This window comes from Melozone crissalis, unplaced genomic scaffold, assembly GCF_028551555.1.
Source record: "Melozone crissalis strain CALT ecotype California unplaced genomic scaffold, PUWL_Pcris_2 ptg000038l_1, whole genome shotgun sequence".
NCBI classification, from domain to species: Eukaryota; Metazoa; Chordata; class Aves; order Passeriformes; family Passerellidae; genus Melozone; species Melozone crissalis.
Genome location: NW_026535816.1, coordinates 4,280,914 through 4,300,419, shown reverse-complemented (window position 1 = coordinate 4,300,419; position 19,506 = coordinate 4,280,914). Strand labels below are relative to the sequence as shown.

General features: G+C 36.9%; 1 protein-coding gene across 1 annotated transcript in view; it reads right to left on the bottom strand.

Moving 5' to 3' along the window:
- GAS2 (growth arrest specific 2) overlaps positions 1 to 19,506 on the bottom strand; it is a 74,440-nt gene that overhangs the window by 15,404 nt on the left and 39,530 nt on the right. The window contains exons 5-7 of the mRNA XM_054283639.1: positions 17,736 to 17,799; positions 12,285 to 12,429; positions 8,937 to 9,044 (exon numbers count right to left, since the gene is read on the bottom strand). Coding sequence (XP_054139614.1) covers positions 8,937 to 9,044; positions 12,285 to 12,429; positions 17,736 to 17,799 — 317 coding nt within the window. The remainder of the gene's footprint in view (positions 1 to 8,936; positions 9,045 to 12,284; positions 12,430 to 17,735; positions 17,800 to 19,506) is intronic.

Sequence of the window (19,506 nt, the reverse complement as noted above, 5' to 3'; positions counted from 1 at the left end):
ATGTTAATCTTGAAAGTAAAAACTAATTTTTAGTTAACTAATTGTTAACTTTTAGTTCTATTTCAATCATGGATAGCCCCACACAGTAGCTCTAAATGGAGATAAAACTCCAGAGATCTTTCCCTTAGACAAGCTTTGCTAATGCTAAGCACCAGTGCTGAGAAATTCTTTCCATGTAACTTTCCTCTCAAAGTATCTCCTAAGCAGTTATTATGAATTTTGAACAGTTAAAGAAACATGAATGTGAAGATCATAGAGTAAAATGTAATTATGTCTATTTTCACATCAATATAATCTTTGTTCATCAAGATACTCTTAGTTTTTGGATTGGACTCTCTACTTCAGTATTAACAAAAAGGGAATATTACATAAAAATTCCTGAAGTATTAAATGTCAATACATTCATATTCACTAGAATCTGCAAAAAATTACTTGATGGCTTGAAGTCAAATACAGCCAGAGTCTTGGCTTCAAGAACTCCTCACTGCTGACCCTTTTAGATATACATTTATACACAGTGCCAGACCTGAATCAAACACCTGATCTCCACATTTCCTACAGCAAAGATTTCATGCCACAGACACCATGGTACACAGCATAAAGCTCTGAGCTGTGTACTGATTTTTGTACTGATGGGATTTCCTGAAGCGCTGAGAAGCAGCTTTACTTCTCAGAGATTTGATTTTTTTTGGTGCTATTTGCAAGGGACTCAGGGCTAGGTCAAGACTGAATACTAAAATGATAATAGCTGATAAAAAAACCCTGAACAAAACCCCATTCCCTTTGCTATTACTTTTCCTAAGTTGGAAATGTATTTTAAAAATTAGTGTAAAATTATTGTAACCCTTAGTAAATTAGCTACATTATGGCTGAATCTGTGACAAAATTATACACAATTATCAATACAGGCAGATCAGGCTTTCATGGCCTCCTTCACAATCTGAGTTATGTCCAGAATTGCTAAGAATTGTTAAGTAGGACTTACTGTAGTGTCTTTTGCAAACACTATTAAATTTAAAAACAAAACAGAAAAAAAAAAAATCCCACCACTCAAAAGAGAAGGAGAGAGATGAGAACAATGTACACTTTCAGCATGAAATCACCATGATATCATTCTTTGGCTTGCCAATACTTGGAGAAAGTGGGGTGGAGAGGAGAGAATGAAACAGAAACAGGTTCTTTGTACCCTTATGAAATGCTAAATTTTCCTTCTCCCTCTTGCCTGTCACTAAATCATGAGGAAGTTGTTAAGTAAAAGAAATTTGCATGAGCACCACTGAATTTTCTGAAAAACTGAGTTTTTTTCAGCCTACCATTTTACTTGATTTACATGAGCTGCGTCTGAAAGTGCTACACTGAGTTCTGAATACTACTATAGTTCTACACCTTAGACGCAGGAGAAATACATTTAAAAAGAAAAATTAAAAATATCTAAAATACATTTAAAATACATACATTTTGATTGAGAAACATTTTAGGTTAGGAATTTTTAAACCCTATCATATAAAGAATTCAATTTATTGTTCAAAACAATATTTAAGTATTCTCTTCAACTACAGTGTCTGAAAATAAGTGAGCTATATTAGTTTAACTGAGTTGATAATAGGCTAGCTAATGGTAACAGGTATCTCAGGTCTGATATGGGATGCAAAACCTGAGCTATAAAACCAATAACTGCTTCAACAATTTTTCATGTGTTCCTTTGATGGAAAGCAGGAGGTATTTTGGAACCTAAAGCAATACCAGTTTAGTCGAGCTCAAATATCTTCTAGGGAAAGCAACATGCTGAATGTTATCAAAAGGTTAAATATCTGTGTCAGTTAAAAAGAAATAAATTCTAATAGAAACTCATTTTGTGGCTTAGCTGGGCCACCTTTAAGTGGCCTGTTGATATGCTCCATGTAAAATCACACCAGCAGAACAGGCCAGGAAGCCATCAGTTGGTTGCCAAGCCCAAATGCCCTGGCTGCACCTGTCTTTGGACCTCCCTGCCACACCAGAACCTCCTGCACGGCCCAGATCCATCGCCATTCTCTTGGAAAGAGTCAAAACTGAGTCTGGGCTCCAGATCGAAATTAAGTGTGGAGAGATCAAATATTCCTTGATATCTTCATTCAAAAGGAAAAATAAAAATTAAAAATTCAGGAACAGGAAGGATTTAAGATGGGGGGTTGCAGGGGCAGAACACAGATGAGGTAGAAATCAGTTCCTTTACAGGTAGTCTAACACATGAAAAACTTTGACACAGAGGCAGGAACCCATTTCCCTCATATTTAAAAAATCTTTGAGATTAGTAAAACTTATTTAAAATGAGACAGAATGTTATCATGGTTATGCATTTGCCAGAGAGATGTTATAAACATCTCTCCACATGAATAAATAATTACTCTCAAATACACTAAAGTTCATGTTAAACTAACATGGAGTTATGTTAAAGGTTGAGAAAAGCAAGACTGTCAAAGGCAGTAACCACAGCAGAGGAAGCAGCAATTTTCCTTTTGCTGTGACATAAAAACTCCTTATGTGACAAGACAGGGCAAGGGGTAATGGTTCTAAACTGACGGGAGAGTTGATTTATTTTATATATAATGAAGAAGTGTTTTACAACAAGGGTGGTGAGGTCATGGCACAGGTCATGGCACAATCCAGAGATTGTGGATGTCCTGTCACCGTCATATTTTCCAAAAAATCCCTTCATCCAGGATTTTTCTCCTGGGAAGCTGAGAAGCCTCAGAGAAAAAGGGAAACAATAATTATCTCATTTGCTTCTCCTGTGTTGTGCTGCCTTGGAATGTGTTTGGAGATTGTTTACCCACAGGTGATTGTTTCATTGGTTTCCTGTGAGTTGTTTTGGCTCTTTGGTCAATCGAGGCCAAGCTGTGTCAGGACCCTGGAAAGAGTCACAAGCTTTCATTATTATCTTTTTAGCCTTCTGTAAGTATCCTTTCTGTACTCTTTAGTATAGTTTAGTATAGTATTCTTTAATATAATATAGTATATTATTATTATTTTATTTATTATAAAATAATAAATTAACCTTCTGAGGACATGGAGTCAGATTCATCACTTCATCTGAGGGCAACACAAATACAATAATGTCCCATCCCTGGAAACATCCAAGGCCAGGCTGGATGGGTGAGCAGCCTGGTCTAGTTGAAGATAACCCTGTTGGACTGGATGACCTCTAAGGGTCCCTTCCAAACCAAACCATTCTATGATTCCATGGATCATAAAACCTTAATGCAAATATAAAAATTACTTAACATCATTTCAGTATTATTTACAAAAGCTAAGGAAATCAGATGAATTTTAGGGTGATGCTTCTAGACACAAAGCTTCAGAATACTCTGTCCTAGCCTCCTCCTGAGAATTCTCTTTCTACTAATTTTAGGTAATGTAATATTGTTATAACTTCAGTTCTAAAACCTAAATTATAAATACTATGGCAGAAAATGACCACAGGTGTATGAGTAATTTCAAGAACTAGAATGTTACTCTTCTTGAAGATGCATCACACCCTAAAAAAGCACAATATGATTTGCTGAAAATGTTTCTTATCTCCAAATGGAGTTCTCACTGTGCAATAACACATAGAGGGAGACACTTGGAATTAAAGAAGACACAGTATTTGATTGTCCACAGAAGGAGATCACTGAGGCAAACCAGTCTAAACTGGTGAGAAAAACTGCAGAGCTATTGCACAGCCTGTCAGTTCCACTGAATCTGAATATTGCATCAAAGATATATTCTATAAAAACATTCCACCAAGTCTAACAAGAACTTCATTGGGGGAAAGTAAAAAGGAGGAATTTCAACAGTGTACCATTAAATTAGGAGCTAATAATTTGATTTACAAAGAGTTTTTTGTAAAGAAGTTTCTGATGAACCCTTTCAAAGTTCTAGACACTAAATTAACACAAACGGCTGCAAAAATGCACCATGTCAGTGGAAAAAGGTAGAAAATTAAATCAAGAGGAGCAAAAAAAAAAAAAAGAAGTATTTAATTTCTCATACTTTATGGGTTTGGATAACTCTCAGTGAGAATCAGTCAACTATTTAACTAAAGATGTCAGTTCTCCAAAGGACCAGATAGTGGAGCTGTAGCTGCTTTTTACTGAGTGCAAAACCAGCACCATCAGGTACAAAGTGAAAAGTCCATGGGCTTCTGGCTCCATGGAGGCATCCAGGCCTAAACAAGAAAAGCTGCAGGCAGGAAGGGGAAAAAATAAAGAATAAAGGCAGAGGCAGGAGAGAAAGGGTAACTAAAAGAACAAGCAAGCTGCAACTTAAGCTGGGGCAGGGCAGAGCTCTGTCTAATCTCAAGAGATTAATGACAGACTACAGAACAAAATGGATTTCCTGACAGGCAGCACTCAATGGCAGCCACCCCACTGACACTCCAGGATCTCTGTTTGTCCAAGAGCTTCTGAGTCTTGTGGAGTGAATTTTACTGGCCCTTTAAGGACTTTTTTTTTTTTTTTTTTTTTTTTGTGTTAACAATAAATGAAACCTGAGAAGGCTGAGAAGAATTCCACCTTCAGTAGCACAAGTGAGACTGAAATGTCATCTTTTCTGTGACTGTAAAGCTGTAGGAGAGGAACTGGCACAGAGTGAAGAAGTGTCCAGCTGAAAGGCCCCCAAAGCCACCTTGTATGTGGGCATGCACTGGGGCTGCACTTCAGACATGCCTTTCCCCAGCTCTCTTGCAGTCTCCAGTTGGGAATCACTGCAGCTGGCTACGAACACAAAGAAGATAAGGAGCCCAGAGACCAATGATTGTTGCTGTCCTGAGGCCCAAGAGATGTTTCCAGAATTCACTCACAAGACCCCAGGCATCCCACTGTATCTCCTTTGGAGTCAGGGTAATTAAAACTCCTGATGTGCCCATGATTGTGACATTTTAAACACCCTGGAAAGTTATTTCTTACGGATAAAGCTCAGGAAAGGATTTTCACTACTAAAAACATAAACTCTTTCACAGGTTGGAAATGAATAGGCCTGGGAAAAGGAGAACAACTGTGAAAATCTTTGGAATAAGGAAGACAAAAAAAGCTAGGAAAATTATGCTGAAGGAAAAACAAAAGACAGAAACACACCATACAAAAGCTGTGAGTATAACTGATGCATTTGAACTGGAAAGGCAGAGCAAAGCATCTGAGTCTTGAGATCTGTATAATCAATCTGCTTTCTATTTCTCCTTCTTTCCAGTTCCTCTATGGTATATGATACATCATCCCTACCTGGATGGTTTTGAGTAAAATGCACTTCTATATTTATACAAAAATACATTTTTCTCACCAGGAAGAGGCAATAGTGCATACTAGACTGACTGATATATATATATATATATACACAAAACCATATATATTATACATATATTAGTGAATCTGAAAATAAAGTTTCTACATAGATGCTGTAGCAGGTAAATAACACCTCCCCTTTCCTGGGATTTAGAAGAAGAAAGTATTAAATAAACATTTTATTATTACTACAGCAAAACAATGTTACATGATATTAATTATTAAGGATACAAGGTCAAATATTTAAGAGCAATCACATCCTTATCAACTGGGCTGCAAGAGAGAGAACATCTAAATGTCACAGGAAAAATCAGAAGCTTTAAAACCAGGAGCCATTACATCATCCAGTGGGACTCCAGCTGCACTAGAGACAATTTCCCAACAATTTGAATGTCACAGAGGTATGGACCAAAATACAGATCTTTCTGAGAGGAGCTGGTCAGCTTGTGGGAATTTTCATACTAATGCATTTCCAATGCAACATGAGAGCATTGAAAACAGAATTCTTGTCACTGAACCTGTTTAAGAAGTCCTTTTTGCAAAGGTGTGACCGACATTTCTGACTACAAAAATCTCTACTTTGCTGCCTTCTGCAAGAAGCAAGCACTTAAAACTCTGTGACTCTCTTTCCCAATTTATAAACTTCGTACAAGTTTTCATGACTTGTTATTCCTTATTTTTAAAAACAGGCTTATTCATTCAGTTCCATTCTGAAAGATTAAGGCAGAATGGTAGGATGGTAGGAGAGAAGAAAAGCAAATGATTAATTGTATTTTGCACACATACAGAGATCCTGCTAACTCTAAACCAATGGTTCAATTTAACATTGAAACTGGTTGCATTTTAAGCTGGTAATGTATTTCAACTTATTAAATATAATCCATTAATTTAAAACATGTCTTTCATATTTTGTATGGAAGTGGAACTTAGAATTGTTCCTACTTGGAAGGAAGGAAAAAGAATCTACAAGCAGGTAAATTTTTATTGAAAATAAATTTTTAACATCTAAGCCATCACACCATTATCTAAATCACATTCAGTTTATGCATTATGGAAATACTTCATGCATAAAAACCTGCAATTTTATCAGGAGATTTAAGTATCTTCCTGTTTTTATGAAGTTTTGTATTTTCCCTTAATTAATGGATTTAAAACTTCTATTAGGAATTTAAATATTTTCCCATGTTAAAAGAAAAAAATACTCTAATTTTAATGGGACCATTTTTTGCTACATATTCCAAAGGATTTCCTTTCCTCAGAATTACTTTAAATTGACACATGTACATTGTTTCTGTGATTTTTTTGCATGAAATCTATGCTCTGCCATGTTTATTTTGCTTTGCTATTCCTTGTTCACTTATGTGATATATAGATATGAATTAATAAAAAGAAGAACTTGGGATACTTTCTCTTCTGGTTTGAATGCTGGTTTTGTTTTTCCCTAACAGAACTTGCAGAATTAGAAAAAAAAATTACAGATGTTATTAAATAATTTCTGAAAAATTAATCTTGGCCATCAATTAATACGAGTTAACTCCTATCACATGGCATTACTGAAATGATAGAGGTTTTAAATTCTATAGAGGTTACTGGATAAAGCTAATAGGCTAATGCAGCAGTGGATGTACTAAGCCATCTTAAAACAATGAAAGTGTTGACCTCAACCCAACTAGAGCCCATTGGGCTGGAAACAAATGGCATTTATTTGGTTTATTTATTTGTGTCATGCTGTGTAAAGAACATACAGCCCAGGAGGAGCCACCTCATGGCATCAAATAGGGAGGATGCCAAATACCATCAAAATTAAAAATCAGCTCCACACCCTGAATGTGCTTTTTCACAACTGCCCAAAGGATTCCAAAGAAAGGCTAATACATCTGGTTATGTGCTCAAGAACATGTAGAGTGAAGAGTAAAAACTTACTGTGATCCAGTGAAGTGTTCCAAATGAAGTTCAAACCAACCAGAAACAAAAGACAACTGCCTTTTAAAACCTAGGAAAATGAACTTGTTCGCACTGAAATGCATGGCAAATTTCCATTGATATAAGTTTTGTAGAAATTATCTTTAACACTGCTGTTTAATACCTAATCTGTATTACTGTTATTTTTTTGCACAATTCAACTTGGAATGCAGCAGTGTGATACGAAAAGGGATTTTTGTTTGCAAACTTGGAATGAAATCTGGCTTGGACTAGATTGAATAATAAAGAAGCTAGCAAAAGGGAATTTGACACTCACCATTCTGGCAGAACTCAAGTTTCTCAAAACAAAAATATTAAAAATACTTTGATAATGTTTTTAAAATGAAAACCAAAAGGAAGAAAATGTAAATGTTAAACTATGCCAAATACTGAGGTCTTTGGTTAACAATCATTACCTTCTTCAATGTGGTATGAAAATAGTAATAAAGCTATTACCTAAATATACTGCAGAATTAAAAAAAGTCTCTTACTGGCTATGAACCAGAAAAGCTATTAATCCTTTATACTAGCATGTTGAATCTCAAACTATCTGAGATTTAATAAATCCATTATTTCTTCTTCTTTATGACCTATTACTGAATTAATCAGGAGCTCTCAGTACTTATTCAGCACAATACTTTCCATGTTCCCAACTTCACACTCCTGAGAAAACCCAAACCCTTATCTGGCTTCACTGACTTCGCTGTAAGCTATGTTAAGCTGAAGTTTCTGCCTGAATAATAGCTCTGGTATTTTGTTGAACCAGGAACTTGACTTCTGCAGATAAGAAGGGATCCCTCTGACTTCTTCTGTTTACAAGTGCTCAGTTTTATCAGGTCACAGTTATGTGCCTTTAGCACAACAGGGATAACAGTTATTGGAGAGCAAGACCTATCATTTTGTCATGACTCAGGAACAGTGCATGTGGAGAGGAAGATGGGAAGAAGTGTAGTAGAAATCAGATTAACACACAACTACAGAATAACAAGATGACCATATTTTCAATTATTATTACCATAACCATACATAGAGAAGATTTAAGTGGATCAGAAGAATTAATCTTTGAAAGTATAGATGTGCTAAATTCAGCCATATAATAATGCTGGCAAATATTGATACTGATTAACTTTGTGCTGTGGGAGTTAATAATCTGCATACAAAGTTTGAAATACAGCTCTGGGTTTGGAAATACCTGTTAATCAAACGACATACTATGGATTTTAATGGTTCGCTCGTGCTGCTTCAGCAATATATCTTAGTCATGACCTGGCAATTCAATGATCATGAAGCCTTTGATCTCTTTCCTGACCTGTTAAATAGTATCAGTCAAAACAGACTGGGAGAAAGGCTGTTTTAAGGCAGCGGATATTCTTTCAAGCCAAACTGAGAAGTCACCAGGTCTATTTCTGAAGACTTTTCATTTAGTTGCAATTGATTAAAGAGAGAGCAAATTCAATGACCTAAAGTCAGAAGGATATTTATCACATTAATAATCCCTTGGGCCAGTTAACACCCTGTAGGTTATTTATTCTCCAACAGTGTCATAAAAAAGAGTCAGTGCTGGTTAACCAGAAAATATTTTTTCCTGTTAATCAGTGATGTAATTTTCAAAGTGGAAGGTAGCAGTAAAGTCAAAGTAAATTAAAAATAAAGAAGTGAAAATAAAATCTTTACCCTAATAAAAAGGATCTTCTCTCCAACTCTGTATCTTCCCTGTGAAAGACGCTCCACACAGAACTTGGTAGGGCATTTACAAGGTGGATCTTCAGAAATGTGTTTCACCTATAAAACAAGAAGTCATTAATAGGAACTGTTTAAAATAGCAAGGATAGCAAAATACTCAATAAGACACTTGTCATAATGTATCATTTTATGTAGTCTTAATTGATGGTATTTTTCTTGGTTTTGCTTAACATTTCTGTAACCCCAGATGCTTCTGTAACCCTGTGGTGCTTCCAATAGCAATGATTTAGTAGCTGAGTTAAAAATGTTCCACAGGCCAGCATCAAATCTGCACTCTTTATCTGAAGTCAAGCCGTTTGTTTCATGAAGTTTAGCACAAACTTTTGTGAGTGTATTCTCAGTATTTTATGATGAATCAGTTCAAAGTGCTAATACAGCTAACAGGCAAAATGAAGATTCATAAGATGCATCCTGCCTCCTAAATATATAAAAAGCTGAGGAATCTTCCTTTCCTTTAAGAGGCTCCACCTCTTTAAAACTGTGCTCAAACACCTTAGGGAAAAAGCATACAGAAAATACTGCGACATGATTAAAAATGAATGCCAAGACACTCCCCAGTAGTTCCATGTGCCATTTGATGATCTCCTTGTTAGGGCTGGTTCAATCAAAGTTAATTTAAAGGGCCCTCAAGAACACTATCATTGCCAAACTTAACTCCATAACCCCAAAAAATAAGGGCTGAGAAAAAACAGATGAAAACCTCCTTCCTGCATGTTATTAGCTGCATCAGCTTGACTTTGGCCTCCTTGCTCTGGCATGTGCTACCAAAGACAGTGACATTCAGTAAAAGCACATTTTGTACTCTTCAATGATGGCAGAGCAGCAAAGGCATCAATACCAAAAGAGCAGGTCTGGCTGTGGAACTCTTCCTTGACATTCAAATTGCATTTGTGCATAGGAACAGCAGGAATTAGTGCTGCATTTCCATATTCTGTGGTTTTCTTGGACAAAATACACACTTAGTATGTCAGCATGAAACAATGCAAAATGCCAGAGGAACTTGTAGATGTCTGTCCATTTCAAACAATATTCCAAAGACATTTTCATATCCAGTTTGTAAACCAAGGCCTGTAAAAATGGTCTGAGGCCCAGGAAAGGAAATTTTCAGAATAGCTAACAAATTAAAGGCTTAAATTGTTTCATAAAAAGAAAAAATGCTTGGCCAAAGCTGTAGCACTCCAATGAGTGTTTTGTTTATCATGAATAGATAAGGCTTGTGAAGTACAAATGTTTTTCAGATTTGTTTTAAGAATTAAATTATAGTATGTTAAATAAGCCAAAAAGAACTTAAAAGGCAACCAATTATTGCTTCTATACTTTTGAAACTAACCCTGTTGAGTGATTTAAAGACTTTCCAATTATTTCTGAAATGGTTCAATGCCTTTATCTGAATAACTTCATTACCCTGTGGAGGCTAAGTACAAACACTTTTTATAAGTATTCTTAAGACTTATTTATTTTTAATCAGGGCATAATATTTTTATGAAGAAAAATAACTAAAATAACACTTAACAGAGGAATTCTACATGTATTTTACACACAAGAAGTATTTCTCAAGTATCAGATGAGTTGTCCTCAGTTTGAATGAATAAAGTTTTGAATTTTGAGATCAGTTACTCAAATTATTTTTATCAACATGGATGAGACTTAGCCTCAATTTCTGGAGAATTAGAAACTATTAGAAACTATTTAGATAGTTAATGTACAATAGGAATAATTTACATGAAATCAGTGGCTGATGACTTAAATCCAAGCGCAGCTTGCTGGGGATGAAAAAGGTGTATTCCTGCATTTCTTGGAAGGTGGAACCAAGCCTGGAATCGTGCTTAGGGAGCTTTTTGGCCATGGCCCTCTGAATGCTGTTCAATAATGAGGGATTCCTGACACAATAAATATCCTTTGGCATTACCACCCTGACAGCTGAAAATGGGCAGCAGGAACTTAATGCTTTGTCCACCAGAGCTCATATAAGGAATAAAAAACCCAGAGTCACTGGGCCCAAACAAGATCAAGGTTGTTTTGAACAATATAAGACCAAAACAGACCCATCTTCTGCCTGTGGAGAGTGAGAGCCACAAACCTACTCTGGTGTAGAACAGAGGATAATAAGATCTTCACTGCTGATCCTGCTGTTGCAGGTTCCGTTGCCTTACTGTCCCAAAGGACACAGAAGTATTGAGTGGAATTTGGAAATCAAATAAGGAAGCAGAGGGAGGAATTATATTCTATTTTATTTTAAGTCTGGACTATATGAGAAACTGCTGCTATTTTATGGTGTGTCTGGGGCAGTGCAGGTCAGGACTCTAGCTGGACGAATTCCATTCTGTTTCTATCCATACTGCTTTCTAAATTAAAGGAGGTGGTTAGAGAAAACCTACATTCTCTCTGTTCAATTTCTACATGATATGCAGTCACCAGCCTCCTTCTACACATAACTGTTCTTTCTCAGTTCTGTTGAAACACAAGTGCTTTTGCAAAGTTAAGGAAGAAATACAAACCAGAGAATTTTAAATGTAATTATAGTCATCAAATTTTTTTTAAAAAGTGTTTCAATAAAATGAAGGAACATTATATTCCATCTGCTCTTTGTAACAGGAAAGTGGCACATGGATTTTTCAAGAAGTGCTCTGTAACTCCCAGGTGGCACATCTACCTTGCAATGTAGTAGTTACTATGGCAACTGCTTCTTTTTACAGGCTAGGTTTGTACTTTTCCAGTTTAACCTCTTCATGGGCTCAAAATGTGTCCTTTTCATCTGATTCCAGCTATTTCAAATGAACCCCTTGGGTTTGCACCAGAAACATGAACGTACAACATGCTGCAACAATTTAATGAAATTCAAAGCAAGATTCTAACAATGAGGAAAACAATGCTTGTTTTTTACTATGTGAGAATCATGCAGAACAGCATAAAAATTAGGCTGAAATATCTCAGAAGTGTTTGTTAACATTCAGTACAAGTCAGTATGAGCCAAATCTTGTCCTGACTCAGTCCTTCCTCAGACAAAGCACCAAGGGGGAGTTGGTGAATAAGGAGTAAAGCAGTAATAAGAAGGGAATGTGGCCATAAGCACAAAGCTAAGCTAAGCTGCAGGGCTCCTACACAGTGTGACTTTTTCTTCTAAGCTTCAGACATAAATAATTGTGGTCAAAAAGCAAATAACTCTAAGTCTACAAATATTTAAAAGAGTGAGATGTTAAGCTCAGGCTTGTGTGTGTTTTGCAAGTGAGGGCACATCAGAACCAAAAAGGCAGGAAGAAGCTTCCCCCCACAACTTACAGCATCATCCAACAGTTTCCCTGTGCTCTTTTTCCCAGGAGACTTTGTGGGTGATGGTGAAGGAGATGGAAGGGGAGCTGAAAGTGTTTCCTCTTGTTCAATCTCTTTTTCCAATTTTATTAATCCAGGAGGTTCCACCCCACACCTTTTGGAAACATGCAAATAATAAATTACCAGTCCATATAAAGTATTACATATTTTACAACAAAACAGTGGAAAGAATTTCTACTTTGTGTACAATAACAGAATGACACACACACTAATAGACATGTTTGAAATACACCAACCCATACTGCCATAATTTCAAATTAACAGAAAAAAATTTAAATGCAGTCTCTCAGTTAAGCAGAATTAGAGGAAATAAAGGTACTTTTTCAGCTTCTCTGTCTGATATAATATATGTTGGTGAATAATTTATGAACAAAACAAGACCTCAAAAATTGCAATACCATGCAAGGCATGGTCAAGTTCAGTACATTTGCACTTTTTTCCTATCTTATTTTTTTTCTTTCCAAACAGCATCTTTTCAAATTACTTAACAACTTATATTTTGTGTTAGTATTTTCTGAAGAACCACAAATGCAAAGGGATTAAGGGCTTTCCTGGTTTCAGCTATTGCACTGAATTTATGGATAAGTAAACTGAGACATGGCCACTACTCTTCAGAAGTGGTGAGGGTTTCTACTAATTGATTTTTGACAGACAGCCTTCAGATCTCTGCTTGCAGTGGCAACACACTTGTAGCTCCAGCTAGAACAAAATACATGCAATTCCTCATGGAAAAACTCTAACCAGAGCACTTGAAGAGCGAGGTTCCTTTTGAAAGATCTTCTGAAAGCTTCATGGCAAGTGACTGAGTCAGTACCTCACAGCAAGCAGCAGAGCTTGGACAGAAGTCAATAGTCTAAAAGTGCATCCCATTTTTCTAATTACCAATAATCCCCTTCTGGTTTTTGGGGTTTTTTAATCTGCCAACACTGAACAAACCCCAGAAAAACACCCAGAGCGTCACTGTCATATTTTCTGGAAAATCCCTTTGCCAGGATTTCTTCTCCTGGGAAGCTGGGAAGCCTCAGAGAAAAATGAAAACAATAATTATGCGATTCGCTTCTCCCTGTTTTGCTGCTTTGGAATGGTGGTTGGAGATTGTTTGTCCAACAGGTGAATGTTTGATTAGTTTCATGTGAATGGTTTTTACTTAATGACCAACCACAGTCCAGGTGTGTTGAGACTCTGAGTCAGTCATGAGTTTTAATTAGTATCTCATTAAGCTTTCTGTATCCTTTCTCTATTCTTTGGTATAGTTTTAGTACAGCATTCTTTAATGTAAGTACATAAAATAATAAATTAACCTTCTAAAAACATAAGAGTCAAATTCTCAATTCCTCCTTCATCCTGGAGACCCAGCAAATACCACACCAGAGTTCCTTTTTCAGAGAATGACTTCAGCTTGGAAAAGTTATCACACCAGGTGGACTTCTCATAGCAAACTACTTGTACAAATGAAATTCTATTTTTTTCTGCAGCAGAAAAGTCCATAGTCCAAATGCAGAACAATACTGACTTATCTAGAAAAAAGACCTGGACACTAAAATATTGAGCATTAACAAATACATACCATGAAAATTAAAGCTAAATGCCATAATGATCTTAGAAGTGTACAGAGAAAAGATATAAGCACACATACTAGCTTTTTGCATTGGTAGTTTAATTTAGTCTCACTAATGCCTAGCAAATTAATAGAAAGCAAAGCAAGAACCAAATCTGTGCTTGTATTGGCTTCTGACTGGTGCAGTGTGTGTAATGAAAAGTCAGCCAACGTTGAGGCAAGCACTTATATACAATCTGTTTACTTCCTGTCCGTCTGCAGATGCTGACAGGCTGTAAATCATGGAATTCCCACTGGGCTCTAAGCCTACTTCAGCACACAGCCTTACTCATCAAATAAAACTCTTCCACTGTAAGAAATGTTCCCTCTTTGCTTCCACTACTTTTCATAGTTTCTAGATTTTGTCTTTGTGACAGATTTTTAAAGTTTCCTGTACTTCCAGTATTCTGAATTCCTCTGATGAACAGCTGAAAAATAAAACCAATGATCAAACAAACACACACACTTTTTTCCCCCACATGCTGTATGAACCTGAAGTAAAGTTGCTGGAAAGCTGAAATTGTAAAAAGCCACATCTTTTCTGAGAGAGGTAGAGGTGCAAATGCCAGGAAGGTATGCTGAGCATTTCCTTTTCTGCTCCTTTCTAGCCTGGCTTCTTGCAACTCCACATGAAGCAGCAGTGCACTGTAACATGATCTCTGTTAGGCTTCTTAGAGCACCACTTTCCACTTTTATCAAGGAAAAATTGAATACAATAGCAGAAAGACCTTGAAATTGCTCAACAGTAATTCCAAAAGACCTGTGAGGGTTGTTTAACCCTGCAGGGTTTAACAGTAACCCAAGAACTTCATCCCTTGTGCAGAAAAAATAATTTAGGTGTTTTCCACTGTATGATCTCTGCCTTTCAAATACTTAGGAGATGGTTGGACCTGTGCAACCCACTGCAATAGTCTGTGCATTTTCAGAGGTCAAATGCACCCTGTAGGACACTTCCCTCCCTCATAAATCTGTATTTATGTATTTATAACTGTATCCACATAACATCTGCCAGTGACACAAGACCTCATTTTAACTATTGAAGCTTTGCAGACGATCCCAGAACTTTGTTTTCATAACAAGCAGAAATTCAGGATAATTTATCAGGCAATTGCATCTTTATTAATATCTTTGAACTGCCCCTCTTTGAGCCAAGTGGTCACACCAGTTTCCCACTCACTGTGCAGTCCATCCATCAAGACCATCTGTCCCTGATTTGTCTAAGGGGAGATAACGTGCTAAAGGCATTGCTAAAGCAAAGGTAAAGTATCACCTGGCTCCCCTCCTCAGAGAGTATCTTTTGAATACAAGTTGAGCAGAACAGAGCTCAATGTAACTCCTCCTCAAGCAATCCTCATTCTTCCTCACTTGTGCCTCAATCACAAGTCCTTTTGCATTAAATAAAAAAGCTTGGGGTGACTTTGGGGAGTTACACACCTGAGGACTAACAGTGATCTAGCTGGGCAAAGCATGCCAAAAGCTGAGTCCTCGTGATGAGTAAGGCACTTTGAACATATCTCTCTGCTTCCAAAATTACTCAGTGTCTCTGACACTTTTTGCTCTTTAAAAGCAGACTGAGGCACATTTTCAAAGATCTCCAGAGCTCCTGTTCTGGAAAGCAGATCCCTAAGCCTGCCAACTGTCACAGACATATTTTATGAAAAATCTTTTTGCTAGGATTTTTCTCCTGAGAAGCTGAGAGGCCTCAGAAATGAAATGTGAACATTGATTATCTGTTACTGTGGAATGCAACAGGTGCATCTTTGATTAGCTTCATGTGGTTGTTTCTAATTAATGGCCAATCACAGTCCAGCCACCTCAGACTTTCTGAGCAGTCACAAGATTTTATCATGTCATTCTTTTCTATTCTTTTCAAGCCTTCTGATGAAATCTTTTCTTCTATTCTTTAGTATAGTTCTAATATATAATTTTCTTTTAATATAATACATATCATAAAATACTAAATCAGCCTTCTGAAACATGGAGTGAAGATTCTCATCTCTTCCCTTGTCCTGGGACCCCTGTGAACACCACCACAGCCAACAGACCCAGCTTGCTCTACAAAGCATCCATCTAGCTTCTATTTGGTTTAAAGCAGCACAGAAACCTCCCTTTAATGTGCTCTTTCCTACACTTTAAGAAGGCAATTATCAATTCTCCTTTCCCATACAGTTCTAGTTTACCACAGCTCAGGCAAAACAGGCATCAAATATTTGGTTTTAAATTGTATTAACCTGACATTCCAGTTCAGGTTCTGTGTACCTTGGAAGTGTACAAGATTATAAAGGGGGATTAGTTTGGTTTTGAAGAGATAATAGAACAGGGAAAAGTAGACAGATGTTATTTGACCCCTAAGCTATGAATAAAATTAAAATAAAGAAACATAAATACAGAAACGGAAACACAATATATAAAATAATAATTAATGATATATGGCAATATTAATGCATTATAAATAAAAAATACAATACAAATATTTTAAAGGTAAAGGGACAGATATGCATAATAAATGAAAGCATGGCTTATTTATTTGTTCAGTACTTCTTTCCATGTCTGGAACAGAAAGCATCCGAGATATGGAAGCTTAAGACAAATATAAAGGATAAGATTCTATTTTCGTTCCCTTGTAGATCTATAGAGACATCGAATCTCACTGCAAAACGAGATTAACTCAAGCAAGTTTAGCAGGATCCAACACTCCCTACCTGAGGAATTAGGGTACTATAGAGTAACCACTGGGGCAGAGAGCCCTGACAGCTCTGCCCCAGGCACAGGGGCTTTGGGTGCTGCCAGGTCTATTTCCAAGCTGGTCTTGAAAGCACAGTTTGTTTGCTCAGGTAAATTAAGATTCATTAATTTTCATTTCATTATGCACCTGCATACTTTCTTCTTTTTGGGCAGTTAAAAAAATTTGCCATTTGAACACAAGTTCTAGAGATAACAAAATAAGTGAAAACCTGAAATCACTATTTTTTTGATCCTTGCTGTTCCTATGCAAGCTTCCACTGACAGCAAGGGTTTTTCTGAAACTGGACGATGAGACAAATTTATAGTTTTCCATGTGAGTTCCTTCACAAAATATGAATACACATGATGCAATTTTAATACAGCCAATACTAGTTCTTAAACTAGGAATAAACAAGGGTCTCCCTCACCTTGATTGTTACCACAGGAATTCTTCTGAAATTAATGAAACTATCTGAATAGCAAGGTACTACAACTTTACACACATCAGTGAATGCAACTTCAATTTACATGCAAGACTGGGCAGCAGTGGTGCTGCTCATGGATTTTTCAGTAAATCCTATGCACTATGCTGGTTAAATCTACATCTGCAAAAAGGGGGGAAAATCAGATTCTAGTTACTGTAATTTTGATTGCTTAGTAAAAGTCTTTGTTTTGATGTCAAAGATGACAATACAATGTACTGAAGGTCCAGCACAGCTAAAATCATCTTGGTCAGATTTAGATCTAGTAAAGATCACCTTATTACCAGTAAACCTCATTAAATTGCAGTTGTTTATAGAGAGATCTGACTTTAGAAGGAGAAATGGCTCAAAGCTTTATAGAAAAAAAATCCCTTCCTCTCCTAATAGAAGGGTAGCCTACAAATATCTTCATTGAGGTACAGATATTTTGAAATATTTGCTAACAACTGCCCTCAAGAGTGACATCAAGACAAACATTCTGTTTGAACCTAATGAGCACAAAAGTCATCTTGAGATGTGCTGATTTAATATGTCTGTCAATAGCCCCTGCTGTCAAGAATGCAAATATTTCAACAGTCTCTGAATATTTTCACCTACCTTGCTGCAATTCTTCCAAGTTCCAGCAAACAAAGGCACACTTCTCTTGGCTGCTTGTGGAGAACTAGAAAAGCAAAATGAACATGGAAGACATTGATAAATAAAAGCTATTTTAAAGATTTTAGTGATGGAATGGAACCTAATCATCAACATCTGTTACTCTTGACTCACATAAACGTTTGTTTTCTTTGGCTTGCAGTAGAGTTTTATTGGAATAAAAAGGATGGGATTCATGAGTGGTTCTAAAAGTTCAGAAGCTCCATTTAATTATCTAAATCACTGAATAATTATTTGGGGTAAATGGTAATCTGCAAGCAGTTCATTACTATTTAAAAATAATCAAAAGATCTGGCATATTGAAAACACTTTAATTAGTAGAAAGTCAAAAATAATAAAATTAGAGTGATAGTTTTCTTTTGACAAACTAAGAGAATTCATATCCTTTAGTTCACTATTTTTCTTAGCCAATTTAATTTTAAAAAATAACAAAGTTGCATTAACAAAGACATTCCTCACTATAAATTTGGTCCTTAATTTTTCTTCACATCTACTCTTACAGTAAATATGAAACTAGAATGCTTTAGGAATCAGTTCTTCACAGTACAAAAATCCCAAAAAGACAAAAAAAGAGTTTCTTCCTTAAGCATACATACATATAATGTAAGTCTGCATGCTGGATTCCACACAGAATAGTTTTTTTATAACTCAGAAGTAGCTGTGACACAGCATGATCTTCTCATTTTTGTGAGAGATCGACATGTTAGGGGTTAATGTCCCAACCAGCCATTTGCAGGAGCAGCAGGTGCTTTGCTGAGGCCAGGTTTGCACTCCTGACTGGAAAGAGAGGGGGAGAATTTCTGGGTGTGTGTGGGTGAAATATCTCAGCTGTGTAAGAGCAGTCCAGGCACAGAGGAGCTGTGCACCCACCACGACAAACCAACTTCCTTTAGCAACAAGCTGGGTTTTGAGCCAAATTAGGGAAAAGCCTCACAAGAGGCAGATTCTGCCAAGTGGAACAGTGCTTTTTATCACGGCAATGTCCTCCCTTACAGAACTGGCTCAGGTGGAAATCTCCCCTCCATGGAAGGTACGGGGACAGCAGGCATCCATCCCTTCTGATGGGGCACAGCTGGGGCACAGCTGGCTCAGCGAGGCTGGTGTGACGGGCACCTGCCCTGCTTCAGCTGTCCCAGACCACCACAGTCCCCCCGAGAGCGCCCAGAATAATTCCTGGGGCTTTCCACCACAGTGCTGGATCACCCTCACCCCAGGGGTGGCACCCTGGGTGCTGTCACCTGAGCCTGACTCTGCTTTATCCCACTGAACCTGGTGTTCCATGGCCCTATCCACCCTCAACACCACTTTAAACAAGAGACACTGAAACTGCAACAATTAAGTGTCACTTCACTCTCTGCTCTTATCCTTTTCTCTCTTTTCCCTCTACACTTTCTTAAAGTGGTATCTTCATACTTTGCTGCATTTCTATAGATGATAACAGCCAAAATGGCTTCAGGCCTCCTTTCCATTGCAGCCATATTGATTTTCATATTGATGAAAATAAACCTGCCATATACATACATACATACATACATACATACATACATACATATATATATATATATATATATATATATATATATATATATATATATATCAACACTAGTCACTCAGTGTGGTTTCACTCTCACCTGCCCAAAGGAATATCTTAGCAAGAACCTCAGTCACCCTTGCCTTCAGGGGCAAGTTATAACAATTATGAAATATCCCCATA